The 17999-nt window shown below is 65.7% G+C and overlaps 3 protein-coding genes across 7 annotated transcripts; 1 reads left to right on the top strand and 2 right to left on the bottom strand.

Moving 5' to 3' along the window:
* The first annotated feature begins 89 nt into the window (after positions 1-89).
* Positions 90-8572, top strand: LHX5 (LIM homeobox 5). Its single transcript, XM_080559753.1, is given in 6 exon segments — positions 90-432; positions 2091-2314; positions 3333-3541; positions 3543-3611; positions 4300-4465; positions 5817-8572. Coding segments are annotated over 6 exon segments (1209 nt in total). The 5' UTR covers positions 90-259; the 3' UTR covers positions 6185-8572.
* Positions 7081-12193, bottom strand: SDSL (serine dehydratase like). Of its 4 annotated transcripts, XM_080559752.1 has the most exons (8): positions 10915-11028; positions 10646-10807; positions 10464-10503; positions 10083-10222; positions 9808-9896; positions 9487-9714; positions 9141-9265; positions 7081-9060 (listed from the first exon to the last, which is right to left on the bottom strand). In XM_080559752.1, the coding sequence occupies exons 2-8, from the start codon at positions 10796-10798 to the stop codon at positions 8867-8869; spliced, it is 969 nt and encodes a 322-aa protein (XP_080415878.1). In that variant the 5' UTR covers positions 10799-10807; positions 10915-11028; the 3' UTR covers positions 7081-8866. The 4 variants fall into 4 exon arrangements, with proteins under 4 accessions (XP_080415878.1, XP_080415875.1, XP_080415876.1 ...); XM_080559749.1 differs by having other exon boundaries at positions 10646-12193; XM_080559750.1 differs by lacking the exon at positions 10464-10503 and having other exon boundaries at positions 10915-12193.
* A 133-nt stretch (positions 12194-12326) lies between these two features.
* Positions 12327-16372, bottom strand: PLBD2 (phospholipase B domain containing 2). Of its 2 annotated transcripts, XM_080559735.1 has the most exons (12): positions 16137-16372; positions 15418-15511; positions 15185-15343; positions 14988-15088; positions 14634-14848; positions 14450-14544; positions 14205-14365; positions 14009-14104; positions 13616-13687; positions 13321-13473; positions 13037-13199; positions 12327-12955 (listed from the first exon to the last, which is right to left on the bottom strand). In XM_080559735.1, the coding sequence occupies exons 1-12, from the start codon at positions 16355-16357 to the stop codon at positions 12788-12790; spliced, it is 1698 nt and encodes a 565-aa protein (XP_080415861.1). In that variant the 5' UTR covers positions 16358-16372; the 3' UTR covers positions 12327-12787. The 2 variants fall into 2 exon arrangements, with proteins under 2 accessions (XP_080415861.1, XP_080415860.1); XM_080559734.1 differs by having other exon boundaries at positions 14205-14544.
* Positions 16373-17999: the final 1627 nt, after the last annotated feature.

The following is a 17999-nucleotide window of genomic DNA, read 5'->3' as shown; positions in this document are numbered from 1 at the left end:
TCTTTTTTTTTTTTTTTTTTTTTTTTTTCCTGGCTCTTGGGTTTTGTGGTTTTTTGCCATCCCCGCCGGAGAGAAGAGGGGGAAGAACTTGACAGCTCCGCTCCTCTCCTTTAATTTTTGAGATTTTTTTCCTGGCGTGTTTTTCTTTTTTTTTAATTTTTAATTTTTTATTTTATTTTCCCGACGGGTGAATTTTTGCGAGACCTCGCTCGGGGCTCTGACTTCTCGGTGGCGAGGCTCCTTTCCCCCGGCGGAGGTGATGATGGTGCATTGTGCGGGCTGCGAGAGGCCGATCCTGGACCGCTTTCTGCTCAACGTCTTGGACAGGGCATGGCACATCAAATGCGTCCAGTGCTGCGAGTGCAAGTGCAACCTGACCGAGAAATGCTTCTCCAGGGAAGGCAAACTCTACTGCAAAAATGACTTTTTCAGGTGAGTGGCACCCCCCCCCAAAAAAAAAAAAAAAACATACCCCCACACTGAGGGGATGCGGTGCCGCCGCCGCTCCCAGCCCGCCGGGGAAGAGGAGAGGGGCTGAGGGGGCTCCCCAAGGGATGGGGGGCTCCCCGAGGGATGGGGTGGCTCCCCAAGGGATGGGGGGGCTCCCCGAGGGATGGGGGGGCTCCCCACGAGAGATGGGGGGCCCCCCCCCTGAGAGCTGGGGCTCTCCCCCCGGGATCTGGGGAGCCTCCCCTCGAGATCTGGGGGTCTCCCCCCATCCCCATCCGTCCCTCCCGGGAGCTGGGGGGCTCCCCTCGACAGCCGGGGGGCTCCTCCTGGGTTCTGGGGGCTCCCCGCCCGGGATCTGGGGTGCTCCCCCCATCCCCATCCGTCCCTCCCGGGGCTCCAGCCCGCGGTGCCCGGGCAGGGCGCGGCGAAGGGGGGGCCGGGGGCTGCGCTGCAGCCCGAGGGGGGCTGTGCTTTATCTCCCACCCCCCCCCCCGCTCCTTGTGTGACCTTGCCTCCAAAAGCAGCCGGGCCCGCGGCCCTCTCCGCCGTGCCCCCCAACCCCAAAGAAAAAAAAAAAAAAAAAAAGCACAAAAAAAAAAAACCCACCCCGGGGCCCCGCCGAAGCCGGTGCCAAAATCTCGCCTTTTGCCACCAAAACGCTGCGGGAGGCGCTTCCCCGCCGGGCCGCTCCTCGGCCCCCTCAACACCCCCCCGGCCCCGGGGCAGCCCCCCCCCCCCCGCTCCGCCGCTCCTTAAATGCCCCTAATGACTCCGATAAGGGGCCGGGGAGGAAATTAGGGGCCGGGATGGGAAGGGGAAAATGACTTACGACCCCTAATGCTTTCACTACATCAACGTCACGGGCGGCAGCGCGGGCGGCAGAAGTTGTGCCGAGGCCAGGAGGAAAAAAGGGGGGACCCCCAGAGACCCCCCCCGGACCCCCCCCCGACCCCATTCCCCCCGGGCCTGGCAGCCGCAGCCACCCCGCGGGGTTTTTGGTTTTCTCCTTTTTTTTTTTTTGTTTTGTTTGTTTTTTTTTTCTCCCTCGAGGAAATCGTTTTCTGCATTTTTTCGTTTCCCTGGGAAAAATTTAAAAAAAATTAAAATTAAAATTAAAATTAATAAAAAGAATAAAAAGGGAAAAATGAAAATAAAATAAAACGTCGGCCGGGGCAAAGCGCTGCGCGAAGGGGAGGGAAGCCGGAGCTGCGCGAAGCGGCGGCTCCGAGCTGGAAAAATTAAAATAAAATACAACGGGGGGTGGAAGGGGGGTGCAGGATGGTGCCGAGCCCCCGGCCCCGGGGTGCTTTCGGGCCCCGCCGCCCCCCCCCCCCCCCCCCGGTTTTCTCCCCGTGCTCCCCGCTACCCGGAACGCCCGGCCCGGTGCCCTCCGTGCGGGGATGGGGGGGGGGGGGCCAGGAAATCTCCCCCCGCTGGGTACAGAGGGGAGAAGCCCCCCTTTCACCCCTCCGTCCTTTTGGAGAGGGTGCGACCCCCGTGTCCCCTAGGAGAGGACCCCAAACCCGAGCTCCCCGGGGAAATGGGGTTGTGGGGTGCGCAGTTTTCCCGTGCGGGGTCCCAAAAATCGTGCCTCTCACCTCTCCCTTTTTTTTTTTTTCCTCCCCCCCCCCCCCCCCCAGGAGGTTTGGTACCAAATGCGCCGGCTGCTCCCAAGGCATCTCCCCCAGCGACCTGGTCCGGAAAGCGCGGAACAAAGTGTTCCACCTGAACTGTTTCACCTGCATGGTTTGCAACAAGCAGCTCTCCACGGGCGAGGAACTCTATATCATAGACGAGAACAAATTTGTTTGCAAAGAGGATTATTTGAACTCCCCCACCCTGAAGGAAGGCAGCCTCAACTCAGGTACGCGCCGCGTGGCCTCGGGGACACCGAGGGGGACGCACCCCGCGCCGGCGCCCACCGGTGCCCACCCTGGTGCCGGGGTTTTTCTTTCTGGCCCCACGTTCCTCCCGTGGAGCAGGGTTGGGATCGGGGCCAGACGCTTTCTAAGCCCTCCGTTGCTCCCCACGGATGCTCATGGTGCCCCCCATGCACGCCCACCTCCCCCCTTACACCGAGCCCCCCCCCCCTTTGAGTGTGCCCGGTGCCCCCCGCGCCGCGGGCCTGATCCTTCGCCTCCTTTCACCCAGAGGCAAAGCTCCCATTTGACTTCCTTGGAAGCTGTCTCTGCGGCAGGACGGCAGGATCAGGCCCGCTCGTGCTGTCCCAGCAATGCCGGCCGCCCGTGCTCACCCCCTTCCGTGGGCTCTCTCTCCGTCCAGCACCCGGGGCCGGATCCTGCCACGCCAGTCAGTGGGGCCGCTGCTGCGAGCGAGGCGAGTAGAGCTTGGCCTGGGGGGGGGGGTGCTGGCATCAGGGTCCCGGGGGGGCAGTGAGGGGGCGGCTGTGGGGGGAGAGCCAGGCTCAAGGCAGTGACTGGACCCCCCCCCCGAACCCTCCCCGACCCTCGCATTTCTCCCAGCGGCACATCCCCGGTGCGAGAGGCACGGTGGGGGGGAGAGGGGCAGCGCCGGGGGCTGCGGTGTGCTGGGGGGGGGGGGGGCTGCCCCCTCCCCAAAAAGCCCTCCCCGGTTGCCGAGCCCACACGCAGCTTTTGGGGGGGCTTCATAGGGTTGCCAGCTCAGATGTCGGCGTGCGGGGCCGGACCGGGCGATGCTTGCCACGAGCTCCGTGCGTTGTTTAGGGTGGGGGGGCAAAGGCGATCCGCACCCAGCACCCCCAAACCCACCCCCCCCCCTCCCCATTTCCTGCAAGCATCCGGGCTCGGTGGGAAGGGGAGGGCAGAGGAGAGGGGGGTCGATCTCTCTCCTAAGCCATCCGCCCCCCCCCCCCCCCTTTCCTCTCTGGGTCTCCTTTACAGTGTCCTCATGTACAGACAGGAGTTTGTCCCCGGATCTCCAGGACCCCATGCAGGACGACCCCAAGGAGACGGACAACTCCACCTCGTCGGACAAGGAGACCACCAACAACGAGAACGAGGAGCAGAACTCGGGCACCAAGCGCCGGGGGCCCCGCACCACCATTAAGGCCAAGCAGCTGGAGACCCTCAAAGCCGCCTTCGCCGCCACCCCCCAAGCCCACCCGGCACATCCGCGAGCAGCTGGCGCAGGAGACCGGCCTCAACATGAGAGTCATCCAGGTGTGTCCCCCCCCCCGCGTGACATCACGGGTCCGACGGTGACGTCATTACCCCGACGGTGACGTCAGGGTTGGGGTGGTGACGTCCCCCCCCCGGGGGTCGAGGCAGGGTGGGATGGGGAAGGAGGGCTGGCGGGACCCCCGGTGCCGAGCGTTGGCCACCGGTGAGGGCAGGAGGCGCAGCCCACAGGGGGGCAAGGAGAGGCCGATGGTCCCTGCCCAGCGCTGTCCTGCTGTTGTTCCCCAACCCCAAAAAACAAAAAACAAACAAAAAAAAAACCATAAAAATCCCCGTGGAAATAGAGGGATTAATGAGTTTAATAGGGCTAATAGGGGAGGGCGCTCCCGCCGCACTGGTGCCGCCCCCGCTCTGCTCAGAGGGCAGCAGGGGCTGTGTGCCCCCACGTGTGCCAGTCCCCGGGTGCAGGAGGGGGGCAATAATTCAGCCCCCCCCCTCCCCCCCCAGCCAGGAGTAGCTTTGGTTCGGGTGAGGGAATGCCCCAAAAGAAGGCAGCCAGGTCGTCCCTTTTATCCCCATCCGTACCCGGGAAATCCCTTCCAAGATTTTTACCCCTTTCCCCAAATCCCTGGCTGATTTATTTTTTTTGGGGGGGGGGTTGGCCCAGAGGATTTGGGGAGGTGTGCTGGGGGGGGGTCCTTAGGGGCTGACGCCGGCCCCCCCGCCGCAGGTCTGGTTCCAGAACCGCCGGTCCAAGGAGCGCCGGATGAAGCAGCTGAGCGCGCTGGGCGCCCGCCGGCACGCCTTCTTCCGCAGCCCCCGCAGGATGCGGCCCCTGGGCGGCCGCCTCGACGAGTCCGAGATGCTCGGCTCGACGCCCTACACGTACTACGGAGGTGAGGGACCGGCTGCGGGAGCCCCTTCCCCTTTTTCCATCCCTTTTTCCTTTTCCTTTTTCCTTTTCCCTCCCTTTTTCCTTTTCCCTCCCTTTTTCCTTTTCCCTCCCTTTTTCCTTTTCCCTCCCTTTTTCCTTTTCCCTCCCTTTTTCCTTTTCCCCTTTTTCCTTTTCCCCTTTTTCTTTTTCCCCTTTTTCCTTTTCCCCTTTTTCCTTTTCCCCTTTTTCCTTTTCCCCTTTTTCCTTCCCCTTTTTTCCTTTTCCCCTTTTCCTTCTCCTTCTCCATCCCCTTTCCCCCTTTGTTCCTCCCCATCCCACTTCTCCCCTTCCCTCCCCTCCCCGGTCCCCGTGCTGCTGCCAGGCTCGTGGTGGCGGTGGCGGTGGCAGCGGTGGCAGCGGTGGCGGCGCGGCCCCTCTCCCGCGAACAAAGCCCCAGCTGCGGGCTTTTGTGCCCCTTTCAGGCCGCATTTGTTCCCATTACCTCCCGGGCCCGCAGCATATGGAAGGTCACCGCCGCCCCCCGACGCCCCGCCGGGACGGGATGGGCAGCGGGGAGCCCCCACGGCATTTGGGGCAACATCCCCTAGTTTTGGACAAAACGCCCTCACCACCTCCCCTACGCCCCTGCTGCTGCCCAGCGGCCCCGGTGCTGCGTCTCCAAAGCTCCCCCGAGACAAGGGGCTTTGGGGGCACCCCTTGAGGTTAGGGTCTTGATCCCTTCCAGGCTGATAAATATGAGTATGCTCCTCAGTATGTATATATGAATAATATATTTATATGTATTTATATATACATATGTGTGATATATATATTTATATGTATTTTATATATACGTGTTCAATATATTTTATTTATGTATATATTCCCCCATGTGTATTATATATTCCCCATTTATATATATTTCCCCTATCTCCCCATTACATATACACACATTTCCCCCCACTCCTTTTATTTATATATATATATGTGTGTGTATATATAAATATACATAAAAATAGAAATATTTCTACACCTGTATATACTTTTCCCCATTAAATAACGGGATCACGCCCACCTCACCCCAGCTGCCCCAGCCCCTCGCCCTCCCCTTCCCCCCTTCCCCCCCTCCCCACCCCACAAACGCCGCAGCATTAGGATGTGTTTTTTTTTTGGGGGGGGGGAGGGGGGTCCGTTTGCCTCCCTGCTCAGCCCCAGTGATGCTGAGCACCCCAAAAGTGATGTTTTGGGGTGGGGGGGCCGTGGTGGGGTCATGCCCATCACGGTGCGGGGCGGTCGGGAGCCTTGCGTCCCGTGGGGGCTCGGTGTGACGGCACCGGGGGCCGGTTCCAACCTTCCCCCCCCCCTCCTTGCAGATTACCAAGGTGACTACTACGGGCCGGGAGGCAACTATGACTTTTTCCCCCACGGGCCCCCCTCCCAGGCCCAGTCCCCGGCCGACCCCAGCTACCTTCAGAACTCAGGACCCGGCTCCACGCCCCTGGGACCCTTGGAGCCCCCCCTAAGCGGACACCACTCCTCAGAAAACCAAAGGTACACGGATATGATCTCGCACCCCGACACCCCCAGCCCCGAGCCGGGGATGACGGGCTCGCTGCACCCCATCCCGGGGGAGGTCTTCAGCGGGGGGCCGAGCCCCCCCTTCTCCATGTCCAGCAATAGCGGCTACAGCGGGGCGCTCGCGCACCCCAACCCGGAGCTGAGCGAGGCGGCGGTGTGGTAGAGCCGGGGGGGGGACGCGCCCCCCCTCCCAAACCCCCACCTCACACCTCCCTCCAGCCCCCCGGGGCACACCGGATCACGGACAACCCCCCCCTTCCCCCCCAGAAAAAACCCAACCCGATGCCACGGCCGCCCTCCGATGCCAAAACGCATCCTCCCCGGCGCCGCAGCCCCCCCCCCGACGCTGGGGGCACCCCGCTACCTCCCCCTCCCCACACTGTGCCCCCTCTTTTATTACGGGGGGGCAACACAACGTGCCCGGCCCCAAGACCCCCCCTCGTGCCCCCCGCCGGCGTCGGGACCACCACCTCTCGGACCAAAGCTGAACTCGCCTGGACACGGGTCCCACCGGTGCCGGGGGGCTGCTGCGGGGCTCCCCCCCCCCAGTGCTAATTAGCCTCTTTTTAATCATCCCCATCCTTCGTCCCGATATAACGGGGCCGGGGGGGGGACACGGGGAATAGCAGGACCCCCCCCCAGCCCCTCGCTTTCGTTGTTCCCCGTTTTGTTCCCCAGGAGGAGGTGGGTTGGGACCCGCTGGGTGGTTTTTTTTTTTTGGTGACGGAGAGGGGGAGGCCGCGGGGGGGGGAGGCCGGGCAGGGGGGCTCCCCGAGCATCCCGCTGAGCTCGGCCTCCTAAATTTTAGGGGAAGAGGGGGTGGGGGGGGAGGTGAAGAAGCGCCTGGGACCAGAAAGAGGCAGAAAAATAAATAATAAAAAATAAAAAAGGAGACAAACAAAGAAACGCGGCACAAAACCGGCGCGCGGCGCAAACGAAGGCCGAGCCTGAGGCTGAGGCCGAGCCCTGCGCGTCCCGGCGGCCCCGCGGGTCCGAGGATGTATTATAGTTTTTGCTTCTAGTTTCTTTATTTTGTATAAAGGAGAAACAAATAAAGTATGTTTTTGTGTTTACTGATTATTTATCGTACTCGCAGTCACCGGAGGCTCCGCGTTTTTTTCTGTTTCGGAGGCTGGGGAAGGGGTGGTGCTGGGGGGGGGGGAGAAGAGAGGACGAAGGTGGGGGGAAAAAAAAAAAGGAAAAAGAAACGAGAATGGGAAAGAACGATGAAAAAAGTTGTTTTCTGAAAGCGCCACGGGTTTCCTGTCCCTGCTGCCTCTCGCGGAGGCCGGTGGCGTGAGCGCCTCGCGTCGTTCGGTGTGGATAAAAAAGCCCTGAGCTACCTGCTCCGGCCCCCGGCCCCTTTCGTCGGGGGGCTTCGAGGAGAAGCGGACACCCCCGTGCCCCCCAGCACATCCCCACGGGGACTGGGGGCATGAAGCGGCCCCGGACTAATATGTAAAATGCAAACTTGCGGCCGAGGTCCGGGCCTCCCCCCCTCGTCTTGCAGTAAAAAGATATAAACCGAATAAATTACCTTCCCGCGCCGGCTTCCCAGAGCCCCTCTCGCTGACCTGAATTTTAAGTCCCGCTGCTGATTTATGGCCAGCCAGCCGCTCAGCTGCCTGTTTTTATTTTTTTTTCCCCCCTGTTCAGCCAAGTGGAGGAATTTTTCCTTCTTGTGCCAGCCCGGGAGGGCACGCCAGGCGCGGCGCCTGGGGAAACTGAGGCACGCGCGCAGCCGGGGGGACAGGAGAGGTGCTGCCCCTCCGGGTGCCACCGCGTCCCGGTGACCTCTGCCCGGCCTCGTTATGGGGATTAAAGCACAAGGTCGCGTGCCGCCTGCTCGTTATTACTACCGTGCTGCTGTCATTAGCGTTACGCTAATTATCACGCCCCAGCCGCGTGGCCGAGGGCGGTTTGTGGGGTGCTGGGGCACCCCAGCAGCGATCCTGGGGTGCGGGGGGGATTTGGGATGCTGGCGGTGGGCACAGGGGCTCCGTGCGAGGAGGTTGAGGTGGGAAAGGTGGGAAGTAATCGGGGCCGGGACCCGGGATAAAAAATGGCAGGGGGAGGGCGGGCTGACTCCCGATAATTAATAGTGCGCCTGGTAATAGGATTCTCCAGCCTTCGGTGCTCCCTGGAAACACCTTTTTACATAAGCTACTGCCCACGACGGAGCAGCAGAGCTTTGATTTATGGGGTTCGGTCCTCCAGGAGGCATTGCGGGGGCTGGCCTGGCCGGGGGGATTTATTGGGGAAAAGGGAAAAAGGAAAGAAGGGAGGAGAGGGCTCAGGGCAGGCAGGCGGGCGAGGGGAAGGGGCTTGGGGGGCTGCGAAAGGTTTTGGGGCAGAAAGGGGCAAAACAGGCGCTGGGGCTAAACGGATCAACTGGTGTGAGCTGGGACAAAGGTGGTAAGCTGGGGGGCAGGCGGGGTTGGGGGCCCTGGTGGGAGAGAGACCCCAAATCAGGGGATGGGGGGGCACTGGGGGGCACGTGTGCTTGGGGACGGACGGACAGACAGACGGACACCCAGCTAGGGACCCCCCCCAGTAAATCCCCGTAAGAGGCAGGTCCGTGCACGCCATTCTCTTCCGACCGCAGACAGCGTGGCAGGGACGGGCAAGGGTTGTAATAATTAATAATCATTAGAATAATAACGCATCGAGACAGTAGCAAAGTAATTAGAGCTGGAGCGCTCGCTAATCCAGGCGGGGGAGCCTCGGCCAGCTCCATCCGCGGGGGCTCGGGGGACGCGGGTGTCCCTGGGGCCGTGCCTCAGTTTCCCCAGCCCGCACAGCTCCTTTGGGGCGACGTGGGGAAGGCGGGGGACACCCAGGGGGGTCACTCCAGCCCCAGCTGGCTCTTCAGGCCCCGCAGCTGCGCCGCCGTGATGCTGCTGCCGCCGCAGACCACCAGCACCACGCTGCCCAGGGGGGTCCCCAGGCGCCCCTCGCGCTGCAGCCGCTGCAGCCGCCCCGAGTAGAGCAGGGCCAGCGCCGCCCCGCACGCTGGCTGCACCAGCATCCTCTCGTCGTCTGCGGGGGAGACAGGGACGTCCTGAGAGCCTGTCCCCGTTGGTGGACACCCCCTCGGTGTCCCCGTCCCCCCTGCTCACCCAGGAACCGCTCCACGGCGTGCACGGCCTCGGCGTCCTCCACCACCTGGGAGATGACCCGGCTCTCCTGCGCGCACTCCAGCGCCCGTGCCGACACCGTCTGCGCCCCCAGGCACTTGGCCACGCTGGGGGAACGGGGTCAGGGTGGCCCCGGGACACGCTGTCCCCTCGGGGATCCACCGTGGGGCTGGCAGAGCTGGCTGGGACCGGCCAGCTCGTGACACCCACGGCCCAGCGCCATGCGCCGCGGACGCAGAGCCCCCCAGCACCACCCAAGGGGTGTCCCCGGTGATGTTGGGGACCTGCTGGTGGAGAGGTGTCCCCACGCCACCCCCCCAGCGCTCACCTGGTGATGTCGGGCAGGGTGACGAGGCGGCCGGCCTCCAGCGCCGCGTGGAAGCTGTGCGCCCCCCAGGTCTCGGCGGCGATGATGGGGACGTCGGGCCACCCCACCTGCTGCAGCCCGGCCACCACGCCGGCCAGCAGCCCCCCGCCGCCCACCGCCAGCACGATGGCATCGGGCTTGGCCTCCAGCGAGTCCTTCAGCTCCTGGACCAGGCTGGCGTGGCCCTGCCTGTGGGATTGTGGTGGTGGTGGGCACCCCAAACCCGCCCGACCCTCGGGGATGGGGACGCGGGGCGCGGAGCTGAGCCCCGGCGGCACTCACCACACCAAGGGGTGGTCGAAGGGGTGGACGCTGACCCAGCCGGGGGTGTCGGCCAGCTCCAGGGCTCTGCGGTTGGCTTCATCCCACACCTGGGGGGCGCGAGGGGTGCTCAGCGGGGCCGCATCCAGCCCTGGGGCACCGGCCCCAGAGATGTGTCCCTTGTCACCGCGGGTATACCCAAAACCCGACGCAGGAGGGAGCTTTTTTGGGGGGATGCTGGGTCTGTGTGCATTGAGGTTCCCCCCCAGCCCCAATTTGGGGGGTGGGCGCCCTACCTTGCCGCAGACCTCCACCGTCGCCCCCAGCTCCTGCAGCCTGCGCACGGTGCCGGGCCCGGTGCTGCTGGGCACCACCACGGTGGCCGGCAGCCCCAGCTTCCTGGCCGCGTACGCCGCGGCCATGCCCGCGTTCCCCCCTGCCAAAAAAACGGGGGGCGGGGGGGAGTTCACATGTGGGGTCCGACCCCCCCGTGCGCCCCACTCCCCTCCTCCAGCGCCAGATCTCCCCCAGGGCAATCCATGTAGCGGGGCGCACGGTTTCTCCCCCATGCAGCACCCCACTGGGAGCAACCCCAAAACTGTGGGGGGCACGAGGACGAGGGGCTGGGAAGCAGGGGGGTGTCCCCCATATTCCCCCCCCCCCCCCCCCCCAATTACCTGAGGAGCACACGAAGTGCCGGCAGCCCTTCCTGGCAGCCTGGAAAGCAGGAGGGAGAGGAAGGAAGGGCACAGCTGCGTGGCCCCACCGTGGCCCCGAAACCGAGGGCAGCATGGGGTGCCCCCATTGCACACCCGCCCGCCTCGCACACCCCCACGGACCCCCCCCCTGCCACGCTCACCTCCTGGCAGAAGTGCCCGATGCCCCGGATCTTGAAGGAGCCGGTGGGCTGCACGTTCTCCAGCTTCATGTAGACCTTGGTCCCCGCCGCGCGGGACAGGGGCAGGCTCTCCAGGAGGGGGGACACGAGGTGGAAGGGCCTCTCGGCCTCCATGGCCGTGCTCTGCCAGGCGTTGGGGTCACTGGTGGTGTCCCCAAACCCCCCCAAATCCCATGGAAAGCAGCCTGGGGACCGGGAGAGCCGCAGGTGGGCTCGGTCCCCAGGGGTACCTGGTGCCCGCGGGGCCTCCCCGCGTGTCCCCGCGCCTCCTGCCCCGCTCCCGGAGCGACGTCTGGGGACGGAAGGCGGTGAGGTGACGTCGGAGGGGCCGTGCCGGTGGCCACAGGCCCCGTGCCAGCACGCCGAGCGCAAGCCTGGCCAGAAATGTGCTTCTCCAGCAGATTTCAGGACGCTGCCTCCTTCGGCCGATTGTGGCCAGCCCCCCCCAAAAAAAAACCCAAGCGGTTGCACCAGGGTCTGTTGGCACCGGGGCCCCTCTCCCTTGGCAATTGGCACAAACACCCAAAATTTTGGCGAGAGCCCCAGGCACCCCCCCATGCTGGGGGAGCGCAGTGCTGCTGGTGGGTGCCTCTCCTTGGGGGCAGCCCCCTCTTGGCACCCCAGCACCGGTGACACCCCCAGGAGAAGGGGTCCCCCGCCGTGCACCTGAGCCGGCTCTGTCCTGGAGAAGGAGGAGGAGGAGGGTGAGGGTTGGAGGAAGGTCAGCGGGGCTCCCACCCCTCCGCTTCTCCGCCCCACCAGCTGGAGGGCTTGGAGGCGCCACTGGGGACACTGTGCAGGGACAGCCACGTCCCCGATGGCGCTGGCTGCTGGTGGCAGTGAAGGCTCACGCCTTCAGTAGGCTTCAGAGTTAACAGCCCACGGAGCGGGCACCTCAGCACTGAGCTGGGGCACCGGGGACTGGAAAAGCGGTGGTGACAGTGACGTTTTGTGCTCAGCCCTGGCACCCCCAGCCCCATTGCACCCCGACCCCGTCCCGCCCACACCCTCCTGCCCGGGGACCCCATCGCCTTCACGCCCCTCGGTGAGGGTCCCCAGGGTGGCAGGGCCACAACGTCCCCCCAGGGGACAAGGTGCTGAGCTCTCTGGGGGCAACGCTGGGGGCCCAGCCTGGTCCGGGGAGGCCTCGGGACAGGGTCCAGGGTGGCCTCTGTGGGAACCTCACTCCTTCAAAGCGCTGCCGAACACCAGCTCATTAATCCCCCAGTAATGACCTCGTTATTCCTAACGAGCCGTGCTGCGGCACAGAGGATCAAGGGAGCTGCAGTAAGAGGATTTCGCACCGTGGGTTTTGGGGCTGGGGGGGCAGACACAGGTGGCAGAGGAGGGGGGAACAAAGAGGACAAGGACGGTCACCCCATCCTGGGGGCGAGGGTACCCCCACCTCCGTTGCTGCTCTCCCCTTTCAGCTGCTGAGAAATAACTTCAGACCCCCAAAATAACCCCAAGGGGTCAGCACCAGAGCAGAGTATGAAGCAGAGGCAAGGAAACCCAGCCAGCCAGCACCCCGGAGACAGGAGCACCCCATGAACCACCCCCTTTTGCAGGAGAGGACCGCAGTGTGCGCCCAACCCCGATATGAGGCACCAGAGAGTCTCGGCGCAGCACACAGCACAGCCTCCACCGCACGCAGAGCGCTTTATTTGTCAAACCCAAACCCGGTCACTCACCTCCTCTCTGCCATGGGGCTGTCCTGGTGCCTGCCCCAGCCTCCCAGCACCCCCTTTTTGGGAGGAGCCGCCCCAGGGGAGCACCCCACGGGGCAAATTGCTCATTTTTGGGGTTGGGGACAGAGCCCCCCGATCCTGGGCACGGCGGCACAGCGGGGGCACAGCCCCTTACACAGCGTGGGGCACCCCACGGCGCAGCAATGAGCAGCGAGAGAAGCAGGGGGAGAGAAACATGGGGGACAGGGGACGGGGCAGAGCCGGTCCCCCCCCATGCTGCCCCCCAAAACCAGCCCTAGTGACAAGGGAGAGCCAGCAGCTGATGCGCTGTGGAGTTTGCCCCCCCCAAAAAAGGGTTCTGGACAGACGGACGCGGATGGACGAGCGGCCATCGCGTGCCGGGGTCATCCCGGGCTCAGTCCCAGCGGACCTTGACGGGGGGGAACTTCCAGAGGTCGGGGTGCCCCATGTGCAGCAGGTGGTTGCAGGGGGACGTGCTCCAGCGGAAGGGGGGCACGTCGTCCCACGCGGGGCCGCTGGCGGCCACCAGCCCGTAGGTGGAGGCCATGCCGAAGGAGGTGACCTGGTGCCGGGAGGGAAAAGGGACAAATAAGAGGGTTGTATGGTGTCCCGGGGGGGTGCAGGGGGACGGGGGCGTCCCCACCTTCATGTCGGTGCCGCCGTGGCAGCGCTGGCGCAGGGCGGCGAAGGGGTAGGTGCCGTTGGAGGGGTTGAGGTCGGAGCGGGCGGAGATGGCATTCTCGGCGTTCTGGGGGGGGTCGCAGCCCCGGCACCGCGACAGCGGGTCCTGCAGGTAGTTGTTGGACCTGGGAAGGGGGAAAAATAATATAATGAGCTCGGTGAGACCATGACCGCAAAGGCTGGAGGTCTGCAGGGAGGTTGAGGCGACACCCAGGAGGGGTTTTTGGGGCGGGGGGCAGCACCCACCTCATCAGGCGGACCATGGAGTCCACGTCGTGGACCAGCGAGTGGTTCCTCCGGAAGATCTGGGCGCGCGGGTTCTTGTCGTAGGTGAACCAGTCGCCGTACTTCTTCACCAGCTCCAGGTTCCCGCTGGCGTTGAAGATCTCCTCAAAGTACCTGGGGGTCGGAGAACCAGCGAGTGAGGGCGGCACCAACTGCCCCCCGTTGTTAAACGGCATCGGTGGGATGCCACCTGCTGCCCCCCGTGCCGGGGAGGTCGGGGTGGAGACGAGCAGAGACGAGGCAGGAGGGAGCTTACGGCACGTTGTAGCTGGCCCAGTATCCTTGCTGGTACAGCACCTCTGTCTTATCAGCCACCATCACCAAGCCCCTGCGGTGGGAGGAAGGGCACCGATCAGAGCAGAAGGTGAAATAAAGCGGGGACGGGAGGGACAGACCCACCTGGGGGTCCCCACCCCATCCGGGGGCCGTCACCTGCATGCAGAGAGCCATCAGCTGCAGCAGCGCCGTCACACCCGTGCCAGAAGGGCCACCACAGCAGGAGGCAGTGCGCCACCAAGCCCGTGTTTCACACCCAGGCCACCAAACAAATCCCACCTCGGCCACGCTGGGGCAGCCCACGGGCTGGGCAGGCGGGACTCTGGGGCTCCGAGGGCCGAGCTGGCTTTTGGGGAGGGCGAGGGGCACTCACGGGATCTGCTCCAGCACCATCAGCACGCCTTGCTGGAGGCCAGCCTTCCCCGGCGAGAAGGCTTTGTAATCCACCACCATCCACTGGTTGTTGTACCTGCACGGGGAGGGGACGACGTCCCTTGGGGGCCACCCAGAGCGCGCCCCGGGGGTGTCCCCGTGGGGGTGTCCCCCCCCCAGCACGCCCCCGTGCTCACGTGCCGCTGTTGAACTGGCTGAAGACGGTGGCCCACTCGGCGCCGCTGCGGGCCAGCCGGTTAGCCACGATGTTCCTCAGCCACTCCAGGACGCTGCCCTGCGGCCGCAGGTACTTCCAGAGCGCCGCGTTGCTGTTGCCGATGGTGGTCTCCAGAGCGACCTGCGGGGAGGGGAAGGGGGGAGGCGGTGAGCCGGGTTGGGGGGGTGCCACCTGGGGGTCCCCTGGGAGCCGGGTGCCACTCACCAACCCGCTGCTCAGGATGTAGAAGTCATCTCCGGAGAAGATGGTGCCGGGGTAGGAGGAAAACACTTGGACGCTCCCCGGGATCTGAGCAGAGCCTGGGGAGGGATGAGAGAATGGGGTGGGGGGAGTGTCAGTATGTGGGTGGGGGGGGGAAAGGTGAGACCCCCCCATCCTGCCCACGCACCGCCGGGCACCACGCGGAAGGGCAGCGTGTACTTCTTGACGATGCGCAGCATGGTCTGGTAGGGGGCCCAGGTGTCGTGGGCCACCAGCAGGTCCCGACGGCCCGGCAGCAGCTTGAGCAGGGCAGAGCAGGAGCCGGAGCCGAGCGGGCGCCGCGGGGACGATCTGTTCAGGGCCTGCTCCAGGTCCTCCAAGTCCCCCCCCAGCTGCAGGAGGCTGCGGGGAGGCGAGGAGGTGGCGTGGGGCACCCCACGTGCAGAACCCCGACCCAAGACGGGCGGGGGGGGGGGCGCACCCAGGGGTCCACCCATCCCCCAGCAGCCCCCAGCCCCAATTTTGGGGGGACGCAGCTCACAGGAAGCCAAAAGGCGACAGGGAGAGGCTGCCGGTGGGGAAGGCCACGCGCCCGTTGTAGCTGTCCTCCAGGCCCTTCAGCTGCAGCAGCGCCAGGCGCACCTGCGGGGACGAGGACAAATAAACCAAAAAACCAACATTCTGGACCCAAACTGGTGTGGGGACGCCCAGGGGTGACACCAAGGGGCACGGCCTCACCTGGTGCCAGTACTCGGGGCGCTGGCCGGACGCCATCTGCTCCTCCATCCAGGCCAGGTTGGCCTGCAGGTAGGCGCGGAGCTTCTCGCAGTAGGGGGTCTGGTAGCCGAAGGGCCCGCAGTAGCCCACCACCGTGTTCATCCAGTGCATGTAGATGAGCTGCGGGACATGGCGCTGGCAGCGGGACGGGGACAGGGGGGACCTGCCCGCCGGCCCCCCGCCGCCCCCGGTACCTGCTCGGTGACGGCGGCCTCGGCCAGCCCCGCGGCGTAGGCCTGCAGGCTGTCGTTGAACGAGGCGTTGGTGGCCACCTCCAGGAAGGCCCAGCTGTGGGCACGGCGGGGTGGTTACGGCCAGGACTGGTTCTCCCCAGGTCCCCCCGGGTCCCCCCCAGTTCCCCTCTGTGTCCTCCCCAGTTCTCCCCCCCGTGCTGACCCACATCCCCCTGGTTCTCGCCCTTGGTCTCCCTCTTGGTCCTCCCAGTTCTCTCCCTGGTTCTGCCCTGGGTCCCCCCAGTTCTCCCCAGGGTCCCTCTGGTTCTTCCCCCAGTCCTCCCCCTGGTTCTCCCCTGGGTTCCCCCAGTTCCCCCCAATTCTCTCCCCGGTTCTCCCCAGGTCCCCCCCAGTTCTGAGTCCCCCCCCCAATTCTCCCCCCACGTTCTGACCCAGGTACCCCCTGGCTCTCCCCCTGGGTCCCGCCATTCTCCCCCCTGTTCTGACCTGGGTCCCCCCCAGTTCTCCCAGTTCTGCCCCACGTTGCCCTGATTCTCCCCCTGGGTCCCCCCCAAGGTCCACCCCCAGGTCCTAACGGGTCCCCCCGTTTCCCCCTGGTCCCCCCCAGTTCTACCCCTGGTTCTACCCTGGGTCTCCCTGGTTCTCCCCCCACTTCTCCCCCTGATTCTCCCCCAGGTCCCCCCGGTTCCCCCCCCCGGTTCCCCCCCCCGGTCCCGCACCCGACGGCCCGGCTGTGGTCGGTGAGGCCGGCCCAGGCGACGGCGGCGGGGTGGCGGCCGGGCAGGACCCGGAGCCGCCCGGAGCCGGGCTCCAGCAGCACGGAGGCGCCGCGGGCCGGGGCGGGGGGGGCGGCGGCGGCGGCGGCGGCGGCCCCGGGCCCCGGCACGGCCCCGGGCAGGGCCAGGAGCAGCGCGGCCAGCACCGCCCGCGGGGCCGCCATGGCTGGGGGGGGGGAGGGCAATGGGGGCGGGGGTAACGGGGGCGGGGTTATTTGGGGAACGGGGCGCGGTTTGGAGGGGGACACGGCCCCTCGGTGGGTGCTGGGGGGGCTGCGCCCTGTGGGAAACCCGTGGGCACCCCCCCCGTGGGTACCCTGCCCTACAGACGCGGCATGGGCACCCCAGCCCCACAGGAACCCCACAGGCACCCCGCAGGCACCCCTGCCCCTTAGGCACCCTGGCCCCGTAGGCACTCCATGGGCTCCTCTACCCCGCGGTACCCCTATCCCATAGGCACCCCTACCCCATGAACACCCCTGCCCTAGAGACACGCCATGGGCACCCCACAGGCACTCCTGCCCCATGGACACCCCACAGGCACCCCTACCCCATGGCATCCCTACCCCATAGGCACCCCATGGGCACTCTTACCCCACGGCACCCCTATCCCATAGGCACCCCTGCCCTATATGCACTCCATGGGCACCCCTACCCCATAGGCACCCCAGCCCCATGGGCACCCCATGGGTACCCCTACCCCACTGGGAACCCCATGGCACCCCTACCCCATAGGCATCCTTACCCCATGAACACCCCCTCCCCCCACAGCACCCTCACCCCCATGGCACCCCTGCCCCATGGGCACCCCTGCCCTGCGCGGCACCCTTACCCCATAGGCACCCCAGCCCCGTAGGCACCCCATGGGCACCCCACAGACACCCCTACCCCATGGGCACCCCATGTGGCACCCCCGCCCTGTGGGAACCCCAGCCCCTTAGGCACCCCGACCCCACAGGCACCCCATGGGCACCCCATGGGCACCCCTACCCCATGGACACCCCTATCCCATGGGCACCCCATGGGCACCCCTACCCCATAGGCACCCCATGGTCACCCCTACCCCATGGGCACCCCTACCCCATGGTCACCCCTACCCCATGGGCACCCCTACCCCATGGGCACCCCATGGGCACCCCTACCCCATGGGCACCCCTACCCCATGGCCACCCCTACCCCATGGGCACCCCATGGGCACCCCTACCCCATGGGCACCCCATGGGCACCCCTACCCCATGGGCACCCCTACCCCATGGCCACCCCTACCCCATGGGCACCCCATGGGCACCCCTACCCCATGGGCACCCCTACCCCATGGCCACCCCTACCCCATGGGCACCCCATGGGCACCCCTACCCCATGGGCACCCCTACCCCATGGCCACCCCTACCCCATGGGCACCCCATGGGCACCCCTACCCCATGGGCACCCCTACCCCATGGGCACCCCTACCCCATGGGCACCCCTACCCCATGGCCACCCCTACCCCATGGGCACCCCATGGGCACCCCTACCCCATGGGCACCCCTACCCCATGGCCACCCCTACCCCATGGGCACCCCATGGGCACCCCTACCCCATGGCCACCCCTAACCCCCACGGCCACCCCGGGTGACCCGGGCGCAGGACCCCGGCCTTGTGCAATCGCCGCCTGTTTACCGCTGCACCCGGCGGGCAAAGTCCCCGGGAGGCTCCTACCCGGGGGGGGGGGGGGGGGTCTGAAACACAAGCCTGGACCCCCCCATGCGGGGCACGGAGCCCCCAGCCCCTGCCCCCCCCCGTCCCCCCGCCCCCCCCCGCCCCCCC

This window comes from Anser brachyrhynchus, assembly GCF_964034855.1.
Source record: "Anser brachyrhynchus genome assembly, chromosome: 17".
In the NCBI taxonomy this organism is placed as follows: domain Eukaryota; kingdom Metazoa; phylum Chordata; class Aves; order Anseriformes; family Anatidae; genus Anser; species Anser brachyrhynchus.
Note: the sequence above shows the minus strand (reverse complement) of the source record. Positions and strands in the feature narration are given on the sequence as shown.

What these genes read in the sequence shown, in the direction of transcription:
- SDSL (XM_080559749.1), bottom strand. Translation starts at nt 11,242, where the DNA reads ATGGGGGGGTGCCTGGGGCTCTCGCCAAAATTTTGGGTGTTTGTGCCA. An exon ending in TCGGGCACTTCTGCCAGGAG is followed by an intron (nt 10,504 to 10,645) that starts GTGAGCGTGGCA and finishes CCTGCTTTCCAG; the next exon opens with GCTGCCAGGAAGGGCTGCCG. An exon ending in CGGTGGAGGTCTGCGGCAAG is followed by an intron (nt 9,897 to 10,082) that starts GTAGGGCGCCCA and finishes CGCGCCCCCCAG; the next exon opens with GTGTGGGATGAAGCCAACCG.
- PLBD2 (XM_080559734.1), bottom strand. Translation starts at nt 16,357, where the DNA reads ATGGCGGCCCCGCGGGCGGTGCTGGCCGCGCTGCTCCTGGCCCTGCCC. An exon ending in GACCACAGCCGGGCCGTCGG is followed by an intron (nt 15,512 to 16,136) that starts GTGCGGGACCGG and finishes CCGTGCCCACAG; the next exon opens with CTGGGCCTTCCTGGAGGTGG. An exon ending in ACGGCGGCACCGACATGAAG is followed by an intron (nt 12,956 to 13,036) that starts GTGGGGACGCCC and finishes TCCCGGCACCAG; the next exon opens with GTCACCTCCTTCGGCATGGC.